The sequence below is a fragment of the Galeopterus variegatus genome, unplaced genomic scaffold, assembly GCF_000696425.1.
Source record: "Galeopterus variegatus unplaced genomic scaffold, G_variegatus-3.0.2 Scaffold16, whole genome shotgun sequence".
NCBI lineage: Eukaryota > Metazoa > Chordata > Mammalia > Dermoptera > Cynocephalidae > Galeopterus > Galeopterus variegatus.
In genome coordinates, this window is record NW_007726127.1 from 1381985 (window position 1) to 1404450 (window position 22466).

General features: G+C 40.4%; 1 protein-coding gene across 1 annotated transcript in view; it reads left to right on the top strand.

Annotated features, from left to right (window-relative positions):
* The window catches only part of AHCYL1 (adenosylhomocysteinase-like 1), a 40179-nt gene extending 24556 nt beyond the window's left edge, over positions 1-15623 (top strand). The window contains exons 2-17 of the mRNA XM_008566682.1: positions 915-1026; positions 3658-3801; positions 4808-4908; positions 5346-5448; positions 6695-6789; positions 7373-7479; positions 8351-8467; positions 8724-8787; positions 9553-9641; positions 9994-10064; positions 10428-10522; positions 10606-10704; positions 11122-11190; positions 11620-11698; positions 12949-13069; positions 13571-15623. Coding sequence (XP_008564904.1) covers positions 915-1026; positions 3658-3801; positions 4808-4908; positions 5346-5448; positions 6695-6789; positions 7373-7479; positions 8351-8467; positions 8724-8787; positions 9553-9641; positions 9994-10064; positions 10428-10522; positions 10606-10704; positions 11122-11190; positions 11620-11698; positions 12949-13069; positions 13571-13577 — 1473 coding nt within the window. The 3' untranslated portion in view covers positions 13578-15623. The remainder of the gene's footprint in view (positions 1-914; positions 1027-3657; positions 3802-4807; positions 4909-5345; positions 5449-6694; positions 6790-7372; positions 7480-8350; positions 8468-8723; positions 8788-9552; positions 9642-9993; positions 10065-10427; positions 10523-10605; positions 10705-11121; positions 11191-11619; positions 11699-12948; positions 13070-13570) is intronic.
* The last annotated feature ends 6843 nt before the right edge of the window (positions 15624-22466 follow it).

Consider the following 22466-nt stretch of genomic DNA (forward strand, 5'->3'; position numbering starts at 1 on the left):
CTCAGTTCTGTTCTCTCTTTTAAGTTTATATTTTGAAGAAAGGGTTTATCTGAGTTTAAACAGGAGTTCAGGAGGAGGTTTAAACTCGTACACTTTAGAAACATCCATTAATTTGTCTGCAAATAATATTAATTGCAAGCTATTTTCTATTTTTTAAAGCCAGTCTTCCAAGTATCCTTTAAACAATGATCTCGTTCTGGTTTGTTTCACTTAAGGAAGTTTTGATTTCAGAATTTACTAAGTCATTATTTTCTCCTTCCTTCAAATTAATCCTAATTAGTTAGAATTTACTATGGTGTATATGTGTTTTTCAGTTTCTCTTTCACCAGTATATTTTGTTATTTTAAATTTTTACTGGGTATAGAAGGTTCTAGGGATACTACACTGGCTTTGTGAAGTATAGACATATGGTTGGGCTCTGAGTATTGGCACCCCAATGCCCATCATCATTTTTAGGCATCTCCAAGACCATTGCCAACTTCAGGATAAGAATGTGCTATAAGACAATATTCTGAAAAAAAACCAAAACCCAGAAGCACTATGACATTATATCTGTTTTTTGATAGAGTTGGGAGGAAAGAAAAGAGTTTAATGTGTCAAGATTATAAGAGGGAAGAAAACTTTATGGAATGTGAGAAGGATTTGTAAAATTGAACAAATGCTAAAAAGTTGGGGCTTAAGCTTACCCCTCCCCCCAGTCCCGCTGAAACAATTGGGAAGAGACAGTAATTGGCATTTTGGGAAAAGTCAGAGAGTAGTCTTTGCCCTCACTCATTTTGTGGGAGAGTTGCTGGCTTAGTAGGAGCCATATTATAACATTGGCTTTTAGAGAAGATAATGTATGGCCTTAAAAAATGGAACATTTCATAGAATTACTTGCTATAAGATTTCAACTTTTTGTCTTCCTCTTATAGCAAATCCAGTTTGCTGATGACATGCAAGAGTTCACCAAATTTCCCACCAAGACTGGGCGGAGATCTTTGTCACGCTCCATCTCACAGTCCTCTACTGACAGCTACAGTTCAGGTAGGTATGAACTTCATGTCCTGTTTGATTTCTCTTCCCTGTTCACTACCCAGTGCTCTTCACTTATCTAGAATCTGAAAATACTTCATGTCAGGACTGCCCATCTTTGCTGAAAGCTATAAAGTAGTGGTTTGGCAGTGAGAATGTTCCCAGCCAGGCTTGTAGTAGGGAAGCTTTTGTCATCTCAAGACTTTCTTTCCCTGACTGTCTCTGTGTGTGGTCTGTGGCCAGTGCCTAGTTGATAGTACATACTGGGCCAGTTCCCATTCTCACATTTATCAGCCCACATTTCAAAGGGAGGGTATCAGTGGTATTTTGGCTGACAGAACTGGCCTTGAAAAAGAAGTGTACTTTGAAGCATAATTTCTTTGTATGAAATATACCCTGCCACTTACCTTTTTCCTTCTTGTCTCCTAGACTATTGAATTGTAACAATAAAAATTAGTATTTTGTCTCCTTTCATTTACTAGGTTACCCTTTATGTTGAAGTATCCTCTATTAACCACTGGAGTGGGAAAGATTCAAACTACTATAATGTGTCTCCAGCTCTGTTTCTTTTTAGTTCTCTTCCTATCTTATCCCTCTATAAGTAAAGTTGTTTTCTAATTTGAATTGTGCCCTTCCCACCTATAGAGGAGGTATTAGAACATTGACATGGAAAAAGGTATGGAATCTTAGGAATTGAATACCAGAGGAAACATTAGGGGTATCTAATACAACCTCATTGTTCAACCTTATTGTTCATTGTTCAAAGAATCGTTTTTAAAGATTAAGAGGCTTGCTCAAGGTCATAAATTGCCGTTAATGTCAGCAAAGAAATTTGTAGCAAAAGCCATTCATTGTCCTTTGCCAAAATATCGTTTGCATTATATTATTAACATTAAGGGCCGAGCCCGTGGTGCACTCGGGAGAGTGCGGTGCTGGGAGCACAGCAGCGCTCCCGCCATGGGTTCGGATCCTATATAGGGATGACCGGTGCGCTCACAGCGCTCACTGGCTGAGCGCAGTGCAGCCGGTCTCAAAAAGGACAAAAAAAAGAAAAGAAAAAGAAAATAGATTTGGGCCGGCCTGGTGGTGCACTCGGTAGAGTGTGGCACTTGGGAGCGTGGTGGCGCTCCCGCCGAGGGTTCGGATCCCATATACAGACCGGTCCGCTCACTGGTTGAGCACGGTGCGGGCGCAACACCGAGGGTTGTGATCCCGTTGCCGGTCGTGGTACGGGCACGACACTGAGGGTTGCGATCCCGTTACTGGTCACGAAAAAAGACAAAAAGGAAAAAAAAAAACCATTAAGGACTGGGCTTGAGGTGTAAGAAATATAAAAAACCAAACAAGTAAAAATCAAACTTATCTCTGTCCTGTGCCACTGATAACAATATAGACAGGATAGGCAGACAAGAGCAAATGGTGGTATATAGGGATAACTACTGAAGTAAATGAATATATGGAGTCACTGTGGGCATAAGTGTGCAAGAAATGGTTCCACATATGATGGCTATCATAAATGAAAAGGTATCTTGGAGTGACAGATAAAAAAAGGTGGTGAATGCCAAACAGGTTAATTATAGCTAAGAAAGAAGTAAAATTAATTTTGAAAGGTTGAGTTATCAGAGGAAGAAAGATAGAAAGGGTGATGAAGCCTTTAAAGACTTCAGAGAACTTGATGGCCGTGTTATGGAAGCTTATTAGAGCATTTAAAAAGCTTATGATATAGTTAAATTGTCATAGAAAGAGGACCTATATATAGAAGTCAGTAAGAGAGACCTGATGCACTGGCAGAAACAGTGATGAGGAAAATACCTGATTGAGAGAGGAAAGGAGTGATTTGAGAGGTAAGGAGTGATTGTTTTATATCCTCTTGCATATCTATCTGAAGGATATTTTTAGCTTTTACATGAAGCTGCTTTTTAAAGGTTGTCATCTTTCCTAGGGCTGGCAATAAAACCAGAGCTGCTTGCCTTTTCTGTTATTTCTTTCCCTCTTTATATTCCTTGAGCACAACCTAGTGTAAAATCCCTTGTGAGACTGTCTTATCCTTTTCATCTACATCAGTGGTTCTCAAAGGGTGGTCCTCTGACAAGGAGCATGAGCAACAGCTGAGAACTTGTTAGAAATGCTAATTCTTGGGAACTACCAGAGACCTACCAAATGGGAAACTGGCTGTAAGACTTAGCAATCTGTGTTTTAACAAACCTTCCATGTGATTCTGGTAGATGCTTTAGGTGGTTAAGTTTGAAAACCAGTGATCTATAGAAATAGCATTCCTCATCTGCCCTAAATTATTACTCCATTTTTGCCAGGTCTGGTTCCAGTCCAGATTGGGACCAAGTACCTTTGTTATCTGGGATCATTACAGTTGGTATAGTATTAGGATCAGTAGCTCCTTATCACAGGCATTAATTGCAAAGCATCAATAGGGTGGGTAAAAGAACCACAACACTGAAAGATCCTCAAAATTTCATTCATATCATCTATTGGACCCTAGAGGAGTTGAACTGAAAGTGATGTAAAAGGTGTCTCCAATTAAGAGTGTTCGCTTAACTTAAATGAGAATCCCTTGAAGACTGTACTCTGTGGAGTTGGGGCCACTGAGATTTTTTCTGTCCCTGTTGCTTTCTTTCCTGGCTCTAGCTGCATCCTACACAGATAGCTCTGATGATGAGGTTTCCCCCCGAGAGAAGCAGCAGACCAACTCCAAGGGCAGCAGCAATTTCTGTGTGAAGAACATCAAGCAGGCAGAATTTGGACGCCGGGAGATTGAGATTGCAGAGCAAGGTAAAGAAGGGGTGTGGGTGGAAGACCAGAAGCAACACTCTTGCTGGTCATCAGGATCCACAGACAACTTAAGGCTTGAAAGCTAACTTGAAAGTATCCTGGAAAAAGATGGTATCCTGGACTTTTGGAGAAACACTTCTCTGTGTATGGAGCTGGAGCCTTAGGATTCTTGTTCTCCCTTCATCATGTCCTTAGCATGTGGTAATTATACAGAGTAGTTTCTGTTTTCCTCCTCCATGACATGATATTCAAAGATCTACATTGCAGAGTCAGTAAGTCCTGGATCACTACATGGTGGTTAGTTATGTGGGATCTTACTGTAGCTGCCAATCACAGAGATCCAGATTTCCCAGAAGCAGCTCATGTGGGAGGATTCTAAGCTAAGGATGTAGTGACCTAGGGTCTTGTTTGGTCCTGAGCACCCTCTGCTGGAGCAGAATAAAAGTGACTGACAAACAGTTAAATCTTGGTTTCTCTACTCTACACCATTCCCAAGAAAATCTCTTTACTCTTTTGTTGTTTTCACATTGAAGGCATGTTCTGTACTGAGAGGGAGTAGAGAAACCAAACAGACTGACAGGATAGGGTAAGACAGCATAGAGAAACAGAAGCAAGTAGCTTCTGCTGAGGGTCGTCTTTCTTCCTGGTCTGATGATTATATATAGGAGTCTATTAGCCAATGCCATAACTACTTCCCTCTCCTCCCAAATGAATGATGAGATTCATCCTTCATTTTGATCAGTTTTGAGAATATACTTCCTTCTCTGTACAGTCCTCTGCATATAAAGCTGAAGCAGTAGAGAAAGAGAGAAATTCCAAGTGGCTGCATGACAACTCTCCACTGTTCTGCTGTTGAAGCTGTCAGTTACCATGGAAATATGCTTAGAGTTTTTCTGCTTCATCTCACCATATCTCAACAGATCCAGACCAGCCCTAGATGCTGCTGTGGCAGGAACTGATGATATTGCTAGTGCAGACCTAGCTCAAATCCTCTGTTCTTTCACAGACATGTCTGCTCTGATTTCACTCAGGAAACGTGCTCAGGGGGAGAAGCCCTTGGCCGGTGCTAAAATAGTGGGCTGCACACACATCACGGCCCAGACAGCGGTGAGTTTATTGAAAGAAAAGAGAGAGACTTCTGATAAGGGGAAGGAAGAGACAGATTTTTTTTTTTTTACTTTTCTCTCCCCATCTAGCCAACCTCCAAATGCTATCTATTAGGTTTGACCATCCTCCCTGTTACACAATAATGGGGTATTCTAATTTTGTTTGTATAAGTAAACCCAGTTTTAGCAAACCTGACTTAGGAAAATCCAGATTTGCAAATATGTGGTTGTTATAAAAAAGTTATTAAACTTTTAGGAGCATATCTTTTGAATAGATAGTGTGCTCACCTAGGTGGATTTCACCCTTTTGTAACTTCCCAGTGTAGCACTTCTTGTTGCAGAATTGATGAGCATTGTTTTCCTACTGAGGTTAGCTCCCCGTTCCTGGGTGGCCCCCCCCCCCCGTTCCTCACCCTGTCTTCTTATACATCCACACAGGTGTTGATTGAGACACTCTGTGCCCTGGGGGCTCAGTGCCGCTGGTCTGCTTGCAACATCTACTCAACTCAGAATGAAGTGGCCGCTGCACTGGCTGAGGCTGGTAAGTTCAGCTTTTTTCACCAACTTTGTCTCAAAATAATAATCTAAACATAACTTTTATGTATCAAAATTACCATTACAATGTCATGTATGTCTAGGGTCTACAACATTTGGGGAACAATAAACCATCAACAGGAAGAAAATGGATAATAAAATTGAAGTGATGGAATATTATGTAGTCATTAAAAATGATCTTTGAAAAGAATCTCATGACACATGTAAATGCCCAATTCTTATGTTAAATGAACAAAGAAGAGTATTAAACTATAAGTATGAGATCAGCAGGCCTCCTTTTGCCAAAAGTTTCATCGGTTTTGAGAGAGAACACAGAAATGCATTTTATATTGATAGTTCATTTTTATTGTTAAAATATTCAGAAGAAAATCACCATGAAGTTTCTTTGAGGAATTCCCATCTTTTTAGGATCTTCAGAAATCAACTTTGTAATACTTCCGTTTTTCTTGTTATTCTTTTCTGGTGTTTACTGCAGAAAATTTAGGAAGTTCAAAAAAATCCGTAATCTCACTACACAGAGATAATATTTGACAAATTTTTCCTTTTTTCAGTCTGCAATGATAAAAAATTAGAATATATACAGTTTTGTAAATAAAATATTTTCAGAAGTAGATTTCCATGTCACTGAAAGCTTTTTTTTTTTTTTTTTTTTAAAAGATGACCGGTAAGGGGATCTTAACCCTTGACTTGGTGTTGTCAGCACCATGCTCACCCAGTGAGCTAACCGGCGATCCCTATATGGGATCCGAACCCGTGGCCTTGGTGTTATTAGCACCGCACTCTACCGAGTGAGCCACGGGCCGGCCCACACTGAAAGCTTTGACAGCATCATTTGTAATATTCATATGGCCATGTGACTAAACTTCATTATTTTTGTAACGTTGAACGTTTAGGTTGTTTCAAGATGTTTGCTAACATAAATAATACTCCAGTGACCACCTCTGTATTGACTCTCACTTCATTTTATCTCCTTAGGATAGCATTCTAAGTATAAAATTGGCCCAAAGAGAATAACATTTTAAGATTCCAAAATACTTTTAAAAACAAAAATCCCTTAATTTCTTAATCAAAGTATAACTATTTTGATTTGACTTTTTTCTCTTCCTAACTTTTTTCTTTGCCTGGATAGTTTGTTTTGCTTTTTTTCTCTTCACATGGATCTCAGAAAGTAATATTGGTATAAGATACACTCCTCAAAGGAGAAATCAGAGGATTTATTTCTGTCTCTACAGGAGTTGCAGTGTTTGCTTGGAAGGGTGAGTCGGAAGATGACTTCTGGTGGTGTATCGACCGCTGTGTGAACATGGATGGGTGGCAGGCCAACATGGTGAGAATGCATGTCTGTCCTACAGTTTTGACAATAGATTTATTTCCTTTTTTTCCCTCAAAGCATGGTTCCCTAAATACATTTTGAATGTTTGGTCTTATGCACTGACTTTGTTGCTAAAGTGTTTAGCTTGATACCTATTGAGAATGGGTCTCAGTACTGAATGGAAAGGTGGGGGACGGGGAAGACTAGCTGAACACATGTGGCTCAAACATGGCAGAATGAAATAGAAGGAAATGATATGGTACTTCTTTGAAATAGGATTCTGGTTTCTTTCCTTCCTGCCCCAGCTCTCCTTTTGCATACAAAGGGGCAATATATTTCAAGACTCTAGACTAAAAATGAGTCTGTGATTAGCCTAATACTCTTCACTTTAGCCTAGAACAAACTTAGGAATCCTTTTATCCATTTTACACCACCGAATTTGGACTGCATTTCGACTGTCTAAGCCTGGTCTAAGGAGCTCTAAGGAGTACTCTTCCAAAATATACAGGGCTCTCTTACTAGTGCAGAGAGTGGGTTCAAAGTTCCCCCCAGCTCTAGCAGCCTGAATGCCCATAGAAGTCTTCTGGCTGTTCTATAGATCCTGGATGATGGGGGAGACTTAACCCACTGGGTTTATAAGAAGTATCCAAACGTGTTTAAGAAGATCCGAGGCATTGTGGAAGAGAGCGTGACTGGTGTTCACAGGTAACAGATTCTGGAGTAGCTGCCCCTTATGTCCTTGCCTCAGCAAATTCTTCTGGTCTCTGCTAGGGCTTAGGGCTGTGTTTCGGACTTGTAGTAACTAGAGGGGAGTATCTTCATTAGAAAAAACTTTTGAGTTTTTGCTTTTGGAAAATCAAGGTGACCCTAGAAGGAAGTTATCTTAGGTCTAGTTCACACATTTTTCTCTCCCATTTACTCCACTGAGTGATTCTCAACTAGTGTTTGGGGGGAAGGGAGTGGGGATAGGAAGTGAGTGTATCTTGAAAAACTGTATTCAATATTGTATTATAATTTTATATTTGAAATATGAAAAAAAATTCTATTGTAAAACTATACATTATACACACTACAAAACGTAAAACTGGGAAAAATGTTCTTGGTTCGTTGGAAGACCTAAAAGATATCTGAAAAAGTGTTTCTTAGTTGGGGGGAACATTACACCTTTGTGTGCACACGCGCTCTCTCTCTGTTTCTCACTCTCTCACACACACAGAATCATATCAGAATCATTGATAATCTTTGTTTATCAGAAGTAGATATGGGTTTTTAAAGATTGAGAAATGGTGGTCTAAGGAAATAATATCCCCTTTATGGAAGAGAAGTAAATTTCTTCAATTGAAAGGTGGTTTTTTTTCCTTCCAAAAAAAAGGGGGGAGGAGAAGAAAAGTAAAAGAGGTAAAGAAGTGAGGAGGGATGAGAAGGAAGTAATCATGTTTACCACTATCCTTGGGCAGTATATAAGACTAGGGAGGGTAGCATGGAACTTGAAGAGAATTAGGCAGATTTTAAAACGTATTATGTTTTACCAACTAACTTGGTTTTTGTTTGTTTTTGTGGCCTCTTCTTCCTTTAGGCTATATCAGCTCTCCAAAGCTGGGAAGCTCTGTGTTCCAGCCATGAACGTCAATGATTCTGTTACCAAACAGAAGTTTGATAACTTGTACTGCTGCCGAGAATCCATTTTGGATGGGTAGGTTGAAATGTATATATTTAAACTTAATGGGGGTAGATTTGGGTTGGGTTACAGATTAGTCTGATATCATTTCAGTCTTGTCCCTTGGCCTTTCTTGGCTTTAAAAGTTTGTTAGAGGGGCCCATTTCACACTGAGCTCAGCCAGCTTCTAAGTGAAGTTCTCAAGGGCATTGCCTCACTCTTTTAGCTTTGTGTGGTGGGACAGAGTTTCGAGCTAATAATGTTTGAGTTGAGCCCTTGTTTCTTTCCACAGCCTGAAGAGGACCACAGATGTGATGTTTGGTGGGAAACAAGTGGTGGTGTGTGGCTATGGTGAGGTAAATAGCTGGGCCTCAGTATCTCTGTTTTTTCATAGGCTTATTAGAAATATTGGGTGAAGGAGACTTGTGCTGTCAGTTTGGAGTCACTGATGCATGGTTCAAAATATGTTTTTAGATAATGTATCTCAAAACAATAGCAAAAGTCCTATATTTATATTTTGAATAGAGACACACAGAATGAACTGTTTTTTCAGATTTTACCAGTTTGTCTTGTGGAATGGAGTGTCAGCATCATTTCCCCCTAATTTTAACAATAACCTTTAAGTGAATATGTAGCATTTTAGCTCCACAAGTGACTTACAATAAAATGAAGGGCGAAATCTGAAGTGGCATGTTACTGATATGTCTAAATTGGAATAGGTCACAGGAGATATTATTATCTTCAGCAGTGACCCACAGAAGTTCCTGAGCTGTTAGGCTGTCCTTGAGTTGATATATCTCAAGTGAGAGTTATCAGGTTTTTCTTGAATAAGAAATTAGAGGTTACAGTTGCTCTTGTTTGGTCTTGTTTCCCTAACGGTAACACTTTTTTCCAAAGCCTCAGCCTTCGCTATGACATGTATGCTAAATTACCTCTCTAAATGAGGTTCACAACATAATCTGGGTCTGTTTCTGCTCTGTGTGGGGTTGGAGCATCCCTATAAGTGCTCACTATATGATTGGTAATTTCAGGAAGGTTAATTACTGCTTCCCAGAGAACCTACCTACCCAATATCCATGCCTTAATGGATCTGACAACCTGGCCTTTCTTATGTTCTGCAGGTAGGAAAGGGATGCTGTGCTGCTCTCAAGGCTCTCGGAGCAATTGTCTACATCACAGAAATCGACCCCATCTGTGCTCTGCAAGCCTGGTAAGAACAGAGTGATAATACTATTAGATTCACACCTGGTACTTTGTTTCTGAGGGCTCATGATTGATTATATTAATCATTTTTTGCAGAAATCTCCCAGGGAAGGAGAAGGCTAGGATTGCTCTGTTCCCTTCACTCTAATCCAGGGGCTCTCATAGAGCCTCTTGGCATTTCCCCTTCCTGGATAGAATCTTGGGGACTCTGAAGAGACCAGTGTGTATAGTTTAGTACATCTTATCACGTAGATCCCTGTATCTGACTTTAGAAGGAGATTTTGTTGTCTCATTTGGTGACCAGCTTCCCTCCCACTGCCTCCTTACTTTGCTCATAGTGTTTTTTCCTTTTCTTCCAGCATGGATGGGTTCAGGGTGGTAAAGCTAAATGAAGTCATCCGGCAAGTTGATGTTGTAATAACTTGCACAGGTAAGTACCAGTGCTTTGGTGTGCATGGAGGAGTGTTAACTTGGAGGCTTAACTTTGAAAGTGGTGTGACTGACTTTCATGCAAAGTAGGTGAGACCTGTGCTCAGTATAAAGGTCTCAAAACTAGAGTAAGCTATTAGAGTATTAACATGTTTTCCAGAGTAAGTAGCTTTTTCTCTGGTTACTTTTTATACTGCTTGATCTTAAAATAACTGAGCTTAAAGAGCTGTTATGCACTTATTTTCTCACGATGGATACATGCTCTTTAATGCCAGCAAAACTCTCTCCTATGTTCTAACTGAAAGCCAGTTGGTACCTTTGTTGCCTGGCATCTGTTTCCTTAGCCACCTGTCTTTACTTTTAGGGAATAAGAACGTAGTGACACGGGAGCATTTGGACCGCATGAAAAACAGTTGTATCGTATGCAATATGGGTCACTCCAACACAGAAATCGATGTGGTAAGACTTCTCTTGTTTGTTGCTAGGCCTTTCTCCTTTACTTTCCATTATAGCCACAGTCAACTGTGCTTTCTTCCTTTCAGACCAGCCTCCGCACTCCAGAGCTGACATGGGAGCGAGTACGTTCTCAGGTGGACCATGTCATCTGGCCAGATGGCAAACGTGTTGTGCTCCTGGCAGAGGTAAACACACAGAAGGACTCTGGCAGAGCAGCACAAGCAGTGTAGTTATATTGGGGTGGAGGGGAGGGGCTATTGGGCTTATGTTTCCCAGAATTATATCTGTGGGTAGAGGTATATTTCTCAAATGGTCTGATTCCCAAAATAGAAACACTGAAGAAAAAAAAAAAAAAAACAACCTACTTTTTACTAAGTAACATGCTATTTCCTGACCACAGCTGATTCTTCAGCCTTTCAGAGTCAGATGGATTTACAGAAAATAGGATAAAACCTGGAGTCCTGATCTGAAAATGTAATTCTTCTTCCAACTGAGTCTAGAGGGGTATAAAGTTCTTCCCTGCACTTGCTTGACTTGTATGCCATCGGAATCTGAGACAGAGGGATAATAGCTCAACCCAGGGCTCTCTCTTTCCTTTCCAGGGTCGTTTACTCAATTTGAGCTGCTCCACAGTTCCCACCTTTGTTCTATCCATTACAGCTACAACACAGGTATGTGACAAAATGCCTACTTATCCTGCTCTGCAATTTGTGGAACTGGGTGTAGGTGAGAGTTCCGATGAGATTGTTTCATACTATGTTCTGGTCAATCTGCTCTTTTTTTATGTTACAAGTTGTTGAGACTTAGGCTTTCTTGAGTATAGAAAAGAATCATTAGTCAGTGTTTGTGTCTCTTTGAGTTGGCTGTTTTAGTTGAGACTATAGTTTTCCAGCTTAGTTGTATTAGTTCTTTTGTCAAGAACTAAACAAAAACACCAATAAATCCTCTTATGATGTGTGCTGGCCTTTATTACAGGCAGAGTCCTAGGCACTGTCACTGTGGTAGATCACTAAAGTACTTACCCTAAGATCCTGTCAAACCTAGTTTTATCTTTATGTCCCTAAGTTTTTTGTGTGTTTTCTGGCCTTTTTCCACCTTAGGCTTTGGCACTGATAGAACTCTATAATGCACCTGAGGGGCGATACAAACAGGATGTATACTTGCTTCCTAAGAAAATGGGTGAGTGAAAACAGTGGAAACCTGTTCTTCTCCAGACAGCTGTGTGGTTTGGTAAAATGGCTATTATGAAAAGCATTGGATTGAGAGTCGGAGTTCTAATTCCTCTTCTGTTGCTTAGTGGTTATTTGACCTCAGGACAAGTTCTAATCTCCGTGAGTCTCAGTTTCTTTGTCAGTAAAGCAAGAATAAGACTACATACATTGCAGAATTGTAGTAACAATTACAGTTAATGAGAAACAGTGCTAAGCAAAGTGGTTTAGAGTAGAGTCTGTTATTCTAAGTAGCCTTAAGAAGTCCAGTAAACTTCCCAATGAAGCTGAATATAGCCTTGGACCAAAATGAGAGAAATACATACAGGTTTAGGGCCGGCCTGTGGCTCACTTGGGAGAGCGTGGTGCTGACAACACCAAGTCAAGGGTTAAGATCCCCTTACCAGTCTTCTTTAAAAAAAAAAAAAAAGAAAGAAAGAAATACAGGTTTTATTGTCCATCCTCTGTGTATATATGCGAACCACCTCCTACTCAACTTCCTGTCATTCCAGAAGGCTACCTGTGCTGTGTTCATGTGACATAATGCTTCATCTCTAGTCCTTTCTGCACAATGGTGCCCAGCTCCCATTTCTTATTGGCCAGCTCAAATGCCTGACCTCTTAAAGCTAAAAATCTTGTTCTTGTCTCCTCCAACAGCTTACCTCTGATTGGTTTAAAAAAATCGTATTCATAGAAGTCAGGGAAGCGTATCTACAGAAAAGTAATAAGTTTGTGCCAACTACTTTAGGAATTCATGATCCAAAGATTTGAGGACTTTATGGATCTTATCCTAAGGAAGTGTTAATGATACAAGGCCCTTTCAAGCTTACTGGTGTCCACTTTGATTCATAATTTAACTACAATTTAATCTAATCAAGGAGGTTGTTGCAGGAAAGTGGGAATACCTGACATGTTGTCCACTAAGGTGAAGCCAAAAGCTTTGCCAGAAAAGGAGAGGGAGCTATAAGTCCACTCCATTTTGTCACCCTGGGAAGCAGCTTTCTAAATGCACTTTGGATGTTCTGAGAGAAGTATCCAGCCAGAAAGGCCACCTTTGAGGTTTTTTTTTATTAAGCAAATATTTCAAATTGTGGATTCTTTCAAAGTTATTCCATCCCTTGTTCTCTTTCTCAAAAAACTTCAAGTGAAAATAGGGGAGGTTATACCCTGAGAGGTATATTTGAAAAGGAGTCTGCTCCCCTGCCACTTTGCTCTTCCTAGATGAGTACGTTGCCAGCTTGCACCTGCCATCATTTGATGCCCACCTGACAGAGCTGACAGATGACCAAGCAAAATATTTGGGACTCAACAAAAATGGGCCATTCAAACCCAATTATTACAGGTAACTTGGGGGAAAGCAAGTGAAAACCTCTTTTCCCCAGTATTAAATCAAGCAGGCTATCCAGCTTTCTTAAATAAAGGACAGGTGCTGTACCTGATATTGAAAAGTACAAAAACTCTGCTCCAAATTTACATGGTAGGCAGAGAAATTGTATATCCAGTGGTAGATGTAAAGAAGTAAGGGTTTTCTGAAATTTTGGAGCTAATGAGTAACAGTGCTTGGGCCTCAGTCCCAGAGATTGATATACTTGCTGTGAATGGGGCCCAGGAAAAGTTATTTTGTAAAAGCTTCCTAGATTATTATAATGCATAGTCACTGATTTATCAGGGAGCAGGAGGTAACACCAGAGATGGCATATCAGAAACCCTGTGGAAGAACAGGGAAGAATGATGCCCTGGGGAATGACTACAGGGATGGAGAAGGTGCTCTGTTTCTGATTCTTCTCTTGGAACTTTCACATGGAATACATAAGTGCTAATCAATCAATCTCTTTCTTTACAGATATTAATGGACCATTTTACCAAGGACCAGTCCACATGAACCACACAACTCTAAAAGAAATATTTTTTAAGATAACTTTTATTTTCTTCTTATTTCTTCCCTCTTGATTTTTTTTTTTTTCCCTATAATTTCATTCTTGTTTTTTCATCTCATCCAAGTTCTGCAGACCACACAGGAACTTGCTTCATGGCTCTTTAGATGAAACTGAGGTTCAAGGTTCCTCACCCTAGTCACTAAAGAAGGATTTTACTTTTCTAGCCCAGAAAGGTGATACTTTACCATTTCTGGAGACTTTAGTCTTAATTAGGTACCTTATTAACAGGAAATGCTAAGGTACCTTCTATGTGGAACAATCTGCAATGTCTAAATCGCCTTAAAAGAGCCCATTTCTTGGCTGCTGAAATCAGTACTCTTTCACTTCTTCAGAGGAGCAGGGATGGTACCTACCAGCCAGGTAGGTTAGATGTAGGTGGTGCATGTTAATTTCCTTTAAAAGTTCCAAGCCCCATTTCCTGTGTAAAGGTGGTATGTCTGGTTCAGAGATGTGTACTAGTGAGTATTGCTTGTTAAGATCCAGTAGGCCCACTTGGATTTATAGTACAGCCCTTCCACTCCCACCAGACTGTCTCATTTTTCTAGTTTTTAACTAGACTGCACTCTAATAAGTTGAATATATCCCCTAGCATTTATTTCTGTTGTACCAAAAAAAAAAAAATTAAGGAAAATTTTTAGTGTTAGCACTGAGAAGCTGCTTGGATGGTTAGTTGTTACCAATTTCCCTTTGAACCTTTGGAACTAGGAGTGCAGAGTTGAGTCTAGAGGAATGCTAGTCTCAAACTCTGATAAATTCCTCTGTTTCTAGCCCATAGTTCTTAGCCTCAATGAACTGGAGCCATAACAGCGAATTCTATAAGCTCTGCCCCATGCAGCTTGTGCTGATGGTAAATTTCTTGAGCCATTACTCAGTAAAAGGCACTGAGCTCTATCTTTAGGATTTATACTTTAAGAGCAAATTTCTGATCAGCTGTGCTTCTACAACCTAAAATATTTAAAGGGAGGTAGGTGTGGATGGGAGGAGGAATGATAAATTAGGCCAGGGTGAGAGAAATCTAGCTCTGAATAATTCATCTGGGAATGTAGGCCCTGTATAACTGTAGTTTTACAGAAGTGGTACCACTGTTGATGGACACATACCACAAGAAGCTGATGAACTAAGATCCTGTGTGTAGAGAAAGTAATCAGTACATCTCAGCTCATGCTCTGAAAGAATCCCCAGAGAGGCGCTCTCAAAGATCAGAGAGTTGTATTCCCATGCCATGCACCCTGCTTACCAGCATTTCTGCATGGTCAAATCAGCCTTATGCTCATGAGCTTTAATAATATAATTATCCAGGATTTTAAGTCCTCAACTTGTTCTAGCTTGTGATCCTTCAAAGTTGGGTCATACATTAGTGCTAGATAGTAGAAATTTTCATTTCTGTCTTTCCACTGATGAGAGATACAGATATTAAAAACAGGAATATAAGAAAGGAAAGTTTTCACCCTGCAGCTTCCTAGCAGGAGACAAAGACAATTGTCTTGCCAAAACTTTTCCCCCTTTTTTCTCCCATTTCTCCCCACCCAGTCTCTTCTCACTTCTTGCCAGTGTGGTCGTGCTTTCTTCTCTGTAGATGCTAACAGTTGAAGCCCTGTTTCCTAGGGCACTTAGCCAGCCAATCAGAACACCCTATCCATTAGGGGAGGTAACCTGGTCGTCAGTATATCCATTGTGTCAGCTCTGCTGGAGGGAAAGGGCCCAGGCCCTGCTGCCCTCTGCCCTGCCCCCGATCCTGTATCTATTACTGTGTCCATAGGAATAATAGGTAAGGGCTCTGTCTCTGTCAAGCCATGTAACAAAGGACACTGTAGAAAATGTCTAGCATCAGAGGGAGCGTGTGGAGAGCAACTTGGAAGGAACAAGTTCATTTTGTACTGAATGATTTTTAATGAATGCAATATTAATCCTTGCAGATGAGCAATAATCATTAAAGTTAATTAAAATGTTGCAACCTGTTGGCAGTCTGTGTCATTCTTGGTTGAACAGCAAAACTTCATTAGAACTTGTTTTCTAGGGGGGGACAAATCATAGATCAGCATTTAATAGAGATTTGTTGAGGGCCTAATATGTGATTACAGAATTCTTCAGTAATACCTTAAGTTTCGTATGCTTGCTCTGTGCTATGCATTGGGTCTAAGCACTTTCACCTTAACTTCCTTCAAGAAGCAGACTTACTGTTTAAGCTTCAGGGCTCCTTATTTGCATAGTATCTTTCTGAGACCCTGTACCTAATTCTTTGCCTTAAAGAATGCCCACTAAGTTATATAAACTTTAGCCTCCTCCCATACCTGTATCCATCTCTGAGGTTGTCTCAGTATAACCGTGTATCTGTCTTAGTCCCTTCCTGTTGCTCTAACAAAATATCCAGGACTGAGTAATTTATCAAGAACAGAAATTTATTTTCTCACAGCTCTGGAGGCTGGAAAATCCAAAATGAAGGCATTAGCAGATTCAGTGTTTAGAGAAGGCTGTGTGCTGTGTTTCCAAGATGGTGCTTCTTGCTGCATCCTCACGTGGAAGTTGGAAGGGCAAAAAGGGTTTAGCTAGTTCTCTCCAGCCCTTTTATAAGGGCATTCATGATTTAATCACCTCTTAAGTCACTTTAATCACTCATAATTAAACCACCTCTTATATGCCCCACCTCTTAATACTATCACATTGGCAATTAGATTAACTGGTGAATTGGGGGGGACATTCAGACCATAGCATTCTGCCTCTGGCCCCCAAAATTCATGTCCTTGCATGCAAGTACATTCACTACAACCTCATAGCCCCCAAAGTCTTAACTTATTCCACACCAACTCAGAAGTCTAAAGTCCAGAGTCTCATCTAAATCAGATATGGATAAGACTCAAGGTACAATTAATTCATTCTGAGACAAACTGCTTTCCAGCTGTAAACCGGTGAAATCAAACAAGTTATATACTTCCAAAATGTAATGATGGCACAAGCATAGGATAGATATTCCCTTTCCAAAAACAGGAAATAGGAAAGAAGAAAGGAGTAACAGATCCCAACTAAATTCAAAACCCAGTAGGGCAAACATTAAATCTTAAAGCTCTAGAATAATCTTTGACTCCATGTCCTGCCTTCCAGACACTGGGGTGGGTTTGGGTCCCCAAGGCTCTGTGGAGTGCAGCACATAAGGCAACTCTCATGGGTTGTAGTCTTGTGTCTGCAGCTCTCCCAGGCTGGAGTTGTACACTGCTGGCTCAATAGAGTTTTCAGGGGCAGCCCTGTTCTCACGGCTCTAATAGACATTGCACATGTACGGATTCTGTTCTATGGTCCCAATCCCACAACTCCACTAGGTATTGCCTTAACGGGGACTCCGTGGTGGTTCTGCCCCTGTGGTAGTTCTCTACCCGGTCCCTGGGCCCTCTGGAGCATCCTTTGAAATCTCAGTAGCGGTAGCCATGCCTCCACAGCCTGTGCATACTGAATACCTGCAGTTAGCACCACATGCCAAGGTTTACTGTTTTCTGGAGTGGCAGTCCAAGCCACACCTAGGCCTGCTTGAGCCTCAGCTGGGCCAGCTAAAGAGTATTGCACCAGAATGGGGGCTCGGGGGGCAGAAACTTGAGGCAGCCCTTGCGGTGAGCCCCAAGTTCCCACAGGCACACTGTACCCTTCCTTTGAAACCATTCTGCCTTAAAGGTTCTGGCACTCTGGGCCTGTCACAGAAGTGGCAGCCTCAAAGATACCTGAAATGTGTTTGGGGTCATTCTTCCATTGTCTTAATGAGTAGCATCCAGCTTCCTTATATCCACACTTATCAAACATTTACTTGGCCACAACTTTGATATTCTCTCCCAAACACGCCTTTTTATTCCTAATAACCCAGTCAAAATAAGAATTTTTCAGTTTTTAAGTCTGTTTCCCTTTTGATTATAAATTCCATCTTCAATTTGTTTCTCTCTTCTCACACCCTCAACACTTTGCTTAGAGATTTCTTCCACCAAATATTCTAGTTCATTGCTCACAAAGCATTAGGACTTACTTGGACACAACTCAGCCAAGTTCTTTGCCACTTTTTAACAAGAATGGCCTTTCCTCCAATTTCTAGTACTTGTTCTTCCTCATTTCCATCTGAGATCATCAGAATTGCCTTTACAGTCCATATTTCTACCAGCATTCTGACATAATCACTTTAGTAATCTCTAAGAAGATGAAGGCTTTCTCTACAGCTCTTTTCTTCTGAGCCCCCACCAGAATAGCTCTTTACTATTCAGCCTCTGCCTATCACCCAGTTTCAAAGGTGTTTCCACATTTTTAAGTATAATAGCAACACTCCACTCCTGGTACCAATTTCTGTCTTAGTTCGTTCCTGTTGCTGCCTTCAACTGGGAAATTTATAAACAGCATAAGTTTATTGCTCATAGTTAGGGAGGCTGGGAGTTCAAGGTGCCAGCAGGTTCGGTCTCTGGTGAGGACCCAGTCTCTCTTTCAAGATGACACCTTGCTGTGGCTTCCTCTGGAAGGGACTAGCACTGTTTCCTCATATGGCAGAAGATGGAAGGGCAAAAGGGCCTACTTAGTTTCCTCCAGCCCTTTTATAAGACACTAATCTTATAGCCCTCGGCCTAATCACCTCCTGATGGCCTCACCTCAATACTATTACATTGGGGATTAAGTTTCAACATGAATTTTGGAGGAACCACAAATTTCACACCATAGCAGTTCTATTAATAATATTATTAGAAAGTAATACCTTTTATATTTTCTTGTTAAATTGGTCCCAAACAAGGTTGTTGATTTCTATGTAGGCTGATAAAATGAGTGTTTTTAATTCTGTGAGGCTTTATGTGCACATAAATTCAAATTTAAGATAAACTTCATATTGCCTAACTAGAGATTTAAACTTTTTAAAAACTGTCTTGTGAATCTATTTGATAACTTTTCAGTTTATAAAAAGTTGTCTATAATGGTGGGAAAATATCTTGAAGTTAAATATTTCAATATGAAGAATTTAAATTAACTGTCAACCTTATAATTTCATAAAATTGATTCTTCAAGGTGTTTTTAATTGAGTGCCTACTATGTGCCAAGGTCTGTTTTAGATACTTGGGATATATCAGTGTAAGTCTGAAGATCTCTTCCTTTGTGGAGTTTACATACAATTCCAACAAGACTCACACATTCCCTTTCCCTTTTTCCTTTATCCACAACTCAGCTATTAGATAAGGCAGAGCAAGCTAGGGATCCACATGCATTTGCCACGCGTGCATGTAGGAGGATCCACCTGGGAGCTGGAGGTGTGGCCTGGTACAGGGAGTCACATCCTAAGGGGTGGGGAAGGCATCTATGCAGGGGATAGATGGTAATGGCAGATTGGTTAGGAATAGAGGACTTGATCAATAAGCAAAAATATTGAAGATCATGAAAGCCAACTTTCTTATTTTTGGAGAAGGTGCTACAAATTGGAAAGGCAGAGAACACTAGAACAGACTCGTGTTGGGTTTGAATAGGAGGTATCGATGTGAACTCATGAATTTCAACATAGATAAAGAAATGTAAATGTAAGTGTGTGTGTGTGTGTGTGTGTGTGTGTACAAATGTTCCTTCACTCTGTCTACTAAGCGAGTGGTCCCACACTTCCCCCAGTGCAACGCACCCATCTAGCATTCAGGTCTGGACACTGCATTCCTCACTGAAAAGAGTCAGGACTCCTTAGAGACGTGGCTGATTCCATAGCTGGGCAGGAAAAGTACAAGATTAGCCAGAAAGCAAGGAAGTACTCAAAAAATGAAGGAGGCATGTCAAAAGGACATAGAAGCCACCTTTAAGAGACTTTCACTGGGCAAATCCAGGACGATCTGGGCCTCAAAATAATAATGACTTCTAACACATTCAACAAAATAGGAAACTCAGTTATACTGACATAAATGAATGAGCAAATAAGAAAGTAGAAAGAGGAACGGGATATGTGTATACTTTCAAAGTAGCTTTCCGTAAAATATTTCCTAACGACAACAGGAAGAAGAGTATTTCAAATTGAAAAGTATTGGAAGACCATCTTAATCAAGTGAAAGAAGTGAACATTAATAACAGGAAAAATCTAGGAGCCGGCCTGTGGCTCACTTGGGAGAACGTGGTGCTGACAACACCAAGTCAAGGGTTAAGATCCCCTTACCGGTCATCTTTTTTAAAAAAAAAAACAGAAAAACAGAAAAAATATAAATCCTCAGCCATTTGATAGGTTGCATTAAGAACATGGCATCCCTTCTGTGCTGTTTCTGCCAAAGACGGATGATTTGAATCTAATCATGAGGAAACATCCGACAAATCCAAACTAAGGAACATTTTACAAAATAATGCCTATAATCTTCAAAAGTGGCAAAGCCAGAGGATGACTAATTGAAGGAGACTAATACAACTAAATGCTATTCTGAATGTGTTCATTTTGCTATATAAAAAACATTGAGATAACTGATGAAACTTAAAAGGGGTCTGAGGATGAGATGGTAGTAACATCTGTTAATTCCCTGATGTTAATGGATGAACTTGAAACAAGAATGCTTGTTTATAGGAAATAAACACTAAGGTTTTAAGGAGTGATAGGTCATCAAGTCAACAACTCACACTCAGAGGGGTCAGGAAAAAATTATGTGTGATATACTTGCTATTTTTTTGTAAGTTTGATTATTTCAAAGTCAAAATTTTGTTAAATAAAATTCCAAGACCCCCCCCCCCAAAAAAAAAAAAATCAGTCTGTGGCTTAATCAATTAAGAAAAATTTAGGGGCCGGCCCGTAGCTCACTCGGGAGAGTGCGGTGCTGATAACACCAAGGCCACGGGTTCGGATCCTATATAGGGATGGCCGGTTTGCTCACTGGGTGAGCGTGGTGCTGACAACACCAAGTCAAGGGTTGAGATCCCCTTACTGGTCATCTTTTTAAAAAAAGAAAAATTTAAAAAATCAATTGTGCTCTATTTAGGAACATCTTAGGCCAGATAATAATAAAGGTAAAACCTTCTAGGTTAGTAAAGGAAAAGAAAAGAAAATCAACAGAAAAACAATATTTTACATGCCTACACAAAACAAAGTATTTCTTTGACAATAATCCCAACTAAAGTAACACACAGACCTGGTGGTTCAACATGAAAATGGGGATTGGGGGTGCAGCATGGTGTTACCACTCCAAAGCACTCCTTAGCCATGGGTATTGAACAGTCTTCTCTGCCAATGACACCTCAACTTGGGATATTTCTAGAGAAATTCATAAATTTTGAAAGAATGTAAAACAAGAATTGACATCAGTATTTCTCTGCTAAGCAGCTGTGAAATCCTGGGTTAGAGCAGTGGTTGGCAATCTATATATAGCCCTCCCATGAGCCAAATCTGTCCCACTGCCTATTCTTGTATGGATCACAAGCTAAGAATGGTTTTTACATTTTTAAATGGTTGGAAAAAATCATGACTAATATTTTGTGACATGTGAAAATTATATAAAATTCAAATTTCAGTGTCCATAGATGTAAGTTTTATATACAACCGCACTCATTAATTTATGTAACGTCTATGGCTACTTGTGTGCCACAATGGCAGAGTTGAATAGTTGCAACCAATGGCCCACAAAACCCAAAATATTTACTGGCTGGCTCTTCACAGAAAAACTTTGCTGGCCCTGGGCATAAAGGTTGTGTGAGGTATAAAGGGCAAGATGTGTCGGAAGGCATTTGATTTGCATTGTTAGGTAAGAAGGAGGAGTCTGTGTGAGAACAGAAACCAAGGGAATGAAAGCATTAGAAAGGAAAGGATATTGAACAAAGAATATTCTGTATGTAGCAGATACTAAACCTACCGGCATCCTGGCCAGGATTCACTCTGAAATTAGGAAATATCAGTGAACTAATAAAGCAAATTAAAAATTATTTGGGAATGGGGCCGGCCCGGTGGCTCACTCGGGAGAGTGCGGTGCTGATGGCACCAAGGCCCCGGGTTCGGATCCCATATGGGGATGGCCGGTTTGCTCACTGGCTGAGCGTGGTGCTGATAACACCAAGTCAAGGGTTAAAATCCCCTTACCGGTCATCTTTAAAAAAAAAAAATTATTTGGGAAGGTAATTTTCTTCCCCAACTTAGAATGTGTAATTGAATAATTAATTTAGACTTGCAATCAATTTACATATAATATTGGAAATTTACATAAAGTATTGGAAACTATATACAGTATTGGAACTTTTTTTATTTAAAAATTTTATTTATTTGGGCCGGCCCGGTGGCGCACTCGGTAGAGTGCGGCGCTTGGGAGTGTGGCGGCGCTCCCGCCGAGGGGTCGGATCCCATATAGAGACTGGTCCACTCACTGGTTGAGCGTGGTGCAGGCGCGACACCGAGGGTTGCGATTCCATTGCCGGTCATGAAAAAATACAAAAAGGAAAAAAAATTTTATTTATTTATTTATTATTATATTGGAACTTCTAAGAATAGTGTTTTGTTTGTTTTTATCATGGTTGTATTTCATTTGCCAGACAATTGAAGTACTCCAAAAAGGAAATCAAATATATTGCATACATGCATTTGAAAATGTTTAAAGGAGTGTAAGTTTATAAATGATATTCAAAGTCCCCTTAAAAGTGATTTATGTTGGGCTGGCCTGGTGGCGCACTGGAGAGTGCGCCGCTTGGGAGTGCGGCAGCGCTCCCGCCGTGGGTTCGGATCCCATGTGGAGACCGGTTCCCGATCACTGGCTGAGCGCGGTGCGGGCGCAACACTGAGGGTTGCAATCCCGTTGCCGGTCCCGGTCCGGTACGGGGGCAACACTGAGGGTTGCGATCCGTTGCCAGACACGGAAA